This window comes from Natator depressus, chromosome 1, assembly GCF_965152275.1.
Source record: "Natator depressus isolate rNatDep1 chromosome 1, rNatDep2.hap1, whole genome shotgun sequence".
Classification (NCBI taxonomy): Eukaryota; Metazoa; Chordata; order Testudines; family Cheloniidae; genus Natator; species Natator depressus.
This window is the reverse complement of record NC_134234.1, coordinates 6,533,412-6,539,077: the sequence shown is the minus strand read 5'-3', so window position 1 is coordinate 6,539,077 and position 5,666 is coordinate 6,533,412. Positions and strand designations below refer to the sequence as shown.

General features: G+C 51.5%; 1 protein-coding gene across 1 annotated transcript; it reads right to left on the bottom strand.

Annotated features, from left to right (window-relative positions):
- Positions 1-3,896: 3,896 nt before the first annotated feature.
- LOC141980558 (olfactory receptor 51G2-like) lies at positions 3,897-4,832 on the bottom strand. Its single transcript, XM_074941884.1, has one exon. It carries the CDS (start codon positions 4,830-4,832, stop codon positions 3,897-3,899), a length of 936 nt encoding a protein of 311 aa, XP_074797985.1.
- Between the last annotated feature and the right edge of the window lie 834 nt (positions 4,833-5,666).

The window sequence follows — 5,666 nt, the reverse complement described above, 5'->3', positions numbered from 1 at the left end:
TGATGCACCTCCTGCTTCTCCTTTTCCCCTGAGACTCTGCCCCTACCTCATCACTTCCAACTAGACCCTGCCCACTGCTCATCCACGTCCCCCGAGGCTCCACCTCCCTGCCAGGCCAGAGCCAGGCCATGGTAAGAGCTGCCCTGGAACACCACTACCATATGGGGAGCCCTGGACTCTCCATCTTCCCTTGGCTGTGAGCCCTGGGGGGGCAGTCAAAGAGGCTGAGGGCTTCTCTCATGTCCCCCAGGCCCCTGCCTAGGGCAGGTGGAGGGTCTGGGGCTCCTCACAGTGGCTCTGGCTCCCTGGGCAGCTCTTTCCATGGCCTGGTTCTAGCTTCTGGCCTGGAGAAGGTGTGAAGAATTGGGTAATGAAGAGGAGCAGGGCTTGGAGTCTTGGGTGGAAGAGATGGGGTAGAAGGTGGGGAAGAGGGGGAAGAGGAGGAGTAGAGGGTGGTGCTCAAGGGGGAAGATGAGGGACGGGGTGGGATGAGAGAGGGGATGTGGCTCCTGCATGTATCCCACGTTTGCCTTTTGAATGGTGGTCACCCTACACTGAATGGGCTGGGCTGGGATAGGAGTGAGCTGTGCCTCTGTGGGGGAGCTGAGGCCTGCTTCCACCCCTTTGCATTGCTGGGGCATCACAAACGGAGCGGCCAGGTTGGGAGCCTGGGCCTTAGTCTCTTGCCAAGACTCCTGCGTGTCAGACCCTCACTAGCACATGCAGCTCTGCTCTCGCTAGGGAGCATTGCAGTCAGATGGGGGTGAATTCAGCAGGTGTGCAGTGTGCAGAGCCATCAGTGGGCGAGGGGCTGCCTGAATGGCTTCTCCTGGGGCTCCAGCATTAATCAAGTCTCTGTCATGACTCAGTCCCAAGCACCCGGCTGAGGGTGTAGGGGAAGGGTGGGTGTCCGTGCTCCTGGAATGGCCCCTGTCCACAGCTGCTGCAGAGACATGATTAAGGCAGGAGCCCAGGAAAGGCCATTCAGGAAACCTCCCCATCCCTGTTGATGGCCCTGCACACCGCACACCTGTTCAGCCCACTTCTCACCAAGGCAGCTCTTTCATGGCCCCTGGATGTTTAACCAGAGACGGGACAGTGGCAGGCCAGGTGTAACGGGAAACAGCATCCACATCCCTTCTCTTTATTGACTGCATTGACATAAAAGCTAAGGTCACAGCAGCGACCGATACGGCTCTTAATGGGCAAAAATCCCACTGGACCCCTGGCTCTCCATGGACATAGTCACTTAGTAAATGCTGCTGCCTGCCTTGGTCTCCTTCCCGCAGTGCCCTGTCCTCCAACATCAGAGCCTCTCTGCTGGCCACAGGCCTTAGACCCTGTCTGAACCTCTGTCTATAGAGAGATGATCAGTAACGCATGTCATCTCAGGTGTAAGGGTCCAGGATGGAATAGCCGTTCATCGGTGGAGGAGCTGAGGACTCTTTCTAACCCTTTCAAAACAACTGCGGCAAGACAAACGGACGGGAGGAGGAGGGAATCTGGGCTTGAGTCTCTTGCCAGAACTCCTCTGTGGCAGACCCGCACTCGCGCACAGCTGTGCCCTGCCTTGGTGAGGAGTGGGCTGAACAGGTGTGCAGAACCATCAACGGGGATGGGGAGGTTTCCTGAATGGCTTTTCCTGGGCTCCTGCGTTAATCATGTCTCTGACATGACTCAGTCACAAGCACCTGGCTGAGGTTGTGGGGGAAGGGTGGGTGTCGTGCCCCTGGAATAGCCCCTGTCCACAGCCGCTGTCCAAAGCTGGTGCAGCCCCCATGGATCACGCAGCACGAAGAGCACTCAGGAAGGGCCTGGACTGTGACTGAAGAACAGCTCTGCAGCTTTTTTCATGGCCCCTGGATGTTTAACCAGAGACAGGACAGTGACAGGCCAGGTGTAACGGGAAACAGCATCCACGTCCCTTCTCTTTATTGACTGTATCGAGAGGAATTCCGAGATTTGAGCAGCCAGAGATAGAGCTCTTGATGGGCCAACATCCCACCTGTTCCCTGACTCTCCATGAACAAACTCACTTTGTAAATGATGCTGCCTGCCTTGGTCTCCTTCCCCCAGTGCCCTGTCTTCCCTCACCAGTGGGTGGGGACAGCCCCTTGTCCATTGCTCCATGCCTTAGACCAGTGTTTTTCAAACCGTGGGTCGCGACCTAGTACTGGAGCGTGGCATGGAAGTCACTGGGTCGCCTTGCTCTGGCCAGCACCGCCAAACGGGACATCAAGACGTCCGTTGGTGGAGCTGCCCAGCTAAGGCAGGCTAGTCCCTACCTTTTCCGACATCACGCTGCACCCTGGAAGAGGCCAGCAGCAGGTCCTCCTTCTAGGCAGGAGGGGCCAAGGGGGTCTATGCTCTGCCCCCAACCCGAGCACTGGCTCCGCACTCCCATTGGCCTGGAACCAGCCAATGGGAACTGCGGGGGTGAGGGGCAGTACCTGTAGGCTAGAGTCACACAAAACCGCTTGCACACCTCCACCTAGGAGCTGGACCTGCTGCTGGCCACTTCTGGGGCGCAGCGAGGTCCACGGTGCCAGGTCAGGCAAGAAGCCTGCCTTAGCACCCTGTCAGGGTTCCCTCCCCACTCTGAACTCTAGGGTACAGATTAGGGGACCCACATGAAAGACCCCCTAAGCTTATTTCTACCAGCTTAGGTTAAAAACTTCCCCAAAACACAAATCCTTCCTTGTCCTTGGATGGTGCTGCTGCAACCACCAAGTGAGTAAGACAAAGATTCAGGAAAAGGACCACTTGGAGTTCCTGTTCCCTAAAATATCCCCCCAAGTCCCGTCACCCCCTTTCCTGGGGAGGTTTGAGAATAATCTACCAACCAAATAGGTAAACCAGATTCTTAAAAAACAGAACTTTATTATAAAGAAAAAAAGAAGTAAAAGAAGCACCTCTGTAAAATCAGGATGGAAAGTAACTTTACAGGGTAATCAGGTTCAAAACACAGAGGATTCCCCTCTAGGCAAAACTTTAAAGTTACAAAAAACAGGGATAAACCTCCCTCTTAGCACAGGGAAAATTCACAAGCTAAAAACAAAATATAATCTAAGATGCCTTGCCTTATTTACTTACTCTTTTTGCAATACTGAGACTCATTTTAGGATGATTTTAGGAGAAGGAGTTTTCTGACCTGATGCTTCTCCGCTTACCCAAAGAACGCACAACACAGAGCACAAACAAAGCCTCCCCCCACCCCTGATTTGAAAGTATCTTCTTTCCCCATTGGTCCTTTTGGTCAGGTGCCAACCAGGTTATTTGAACTTCTTAACCCTTTACAGGTAAGGAGGAATTCTAGGCTACCCTCAGCTGTATGGTTATGATACACCCCCACTGCGCTGCTGACTGGGAGCTGCCAGAGGTAAGTCTGCACCCCAACCCGTGCCCCAATCCTCTGCCCCAGCCCTGAGCCTCCCGCAAACCTGGAATCCATTCCTGCACCCTAAACCCCTCATCCCCGGCCCCACCTCAGAGCCTGCACCCCCAGCCCAGATCCCTGACCCCCTCCCAAACTCCAACCCCCTACCCCAGGCCAGAGCCCCTTCCCACACCCTGAACCCCTCATCACTGGCCCTACCCCGCAGTCCATACCCCTGCACCCCAACTCTCTGCCTCAGCCCTGAGCCCCTCACACACCCCAAACCCCTCATCCCTAGCGCCGTTGGGTCATGGGAATCAACCATTTTCTTAAACTGGGTCTCCAGAAAAAAAAGTTTGAAAACCACTGCTTTACACCCCATCTGAACCTCTCTCTACAAGTGGAGGTCAGTAGCTCATATCATCTTGGATGTATGGATCCAGGATGAAATAGGTGATCCTGGCTGGTATTCTTTGTCTCCTGTGTTACGACCGCTGCAGCCAGGTGAGGAATTGACCCTTCACTTGAAAAACACCCTGATTATCCGTGCACGAAGGTGTTTGCTTTTCACGCTGTACACGACTGGGTTCATCAGGGGCGGGACCAGCAGGGAGATGTAGCTCAGAACAATCTGAAGCAAGTAAGAAGAGCTATGCCAGAATCTGTACATCACAACCATGCTGATGTCTGGTGTGTAGAAGAGCAGGATGACACAGAGGTGTGAGATGCAGGTGTTCAAAGCCCTGAGGCATTGAGCATGGGATGTGATGCTCAGCACTGTTTTGAGGATCATCACATAAGAGAGGACGATGAGCAGCAAGTCCAAGCCCATCGTTACGAGTTTGGTAAACAAGCCAAAGATACTGTTGACTCTGATATCTGAACAAGCCATCTTCATGACCTCCTGGTGCAGGCAGTAAGAATGGGAGAGGACATTGGCTCGACAATACTGGAACTGTTTCAGGAGAATGGTGAGTGGGAGTATTACAGCCACCCCCCTTAGAACACACACCAGTCCCATCTTGGCTATTCTTGGCAGGGTTAGGATGGAGGCATATCTCAGCGGGTCACGGATAGCAATGAAGCGGTCCAAGGCCATCAACAAGAGCACGGAGGATTCAATGCATTGAAGGGAGTGGATGAAGAACAACTGGGCAAAACATGCATCAAAGCTGATCTCCCTAGAGTTAAACAAGAATATACCCAGCATTGTTGGTATGGTGGCTATGGATAAGCCAAGGTCTGAGATGGCCAACATGGAAAGGAAAATGTACATGGGCTTATGGAGGCTTGGATCTGTTTTTATAATGAACAGAATGACTGAATTTCCTACTATTGAAATAAGATACATTAAGCAGAAGGGGATAGAGATCCAGAGATGGACGTCTTCCTGTCCAGGTATCCCGGTAAGAAGGAACGCTGCAGGTGTGAATTTGGTGTCATTGACAGCTGACATAATGTACTGGGCAGGCCCTAGGAGTTTTGAACTTTCCTTCCTGAAAGGAAAAAGAACAGGAGACTAGATGATATGTAGCTAGACATCTTTCTGCTCTGAAAGTCTAGAGACTCCCAGGAGCTCAAGAAAAATCAGCAAAAACATAGTCTTGGATTTGCACCACTGATAGGAAGATAGGCACTGCCAGACCTCATCAGACCTGTAGTCCATCTAGCCCACTATCCAGTGGCCAAGTCTAGATGCTGCAGAGGAAGGTGGAAGAAGGTCTGCATAGGCAGCTATGAGACAACCTGCTGCAAGAGGCAATTTCCCCCTGACACCTACTAATTAGACATTTTGGGGGAGTAAATCAGGAAGGTTTAGAGCCCTTCAAGAGGTTTTTTTTTTAAATCCTCGCTACTGTATTTGGATTTTCTGGTTACTCATATAAACACATCCAGTCCCTCTATGAATCCTGCTAAGCTCTTGGCACCATTAATATATTACGGTTGGTAGTTCTGCAGCCTACTTGAGTATTGTTTGATTTTACAATTATGACTTTCCCGCAAAAAAACCACCCTTTCCAGGCCTCCACTTCTGAATGTGCCCCAGTGTATCATGATTTGTGTGTAAACACAGGGCAAGTGCATGGGGTAAATGGTTATTGTATTTATCTGTTTTCTGCATTGAAGCGATTTATAAACTTGTTTCATTGCCTCGTTATATATATTCTTTATTTTCTCCACTCCTGAGAGTCCAAATTATGCCACTGCCTCTTTGCAGCACATGGGATAAATTCTTAGTGCCAAGTTCTGAATTCAAAAGCATTGACTTCAACTGTGTCACTCCAGATTT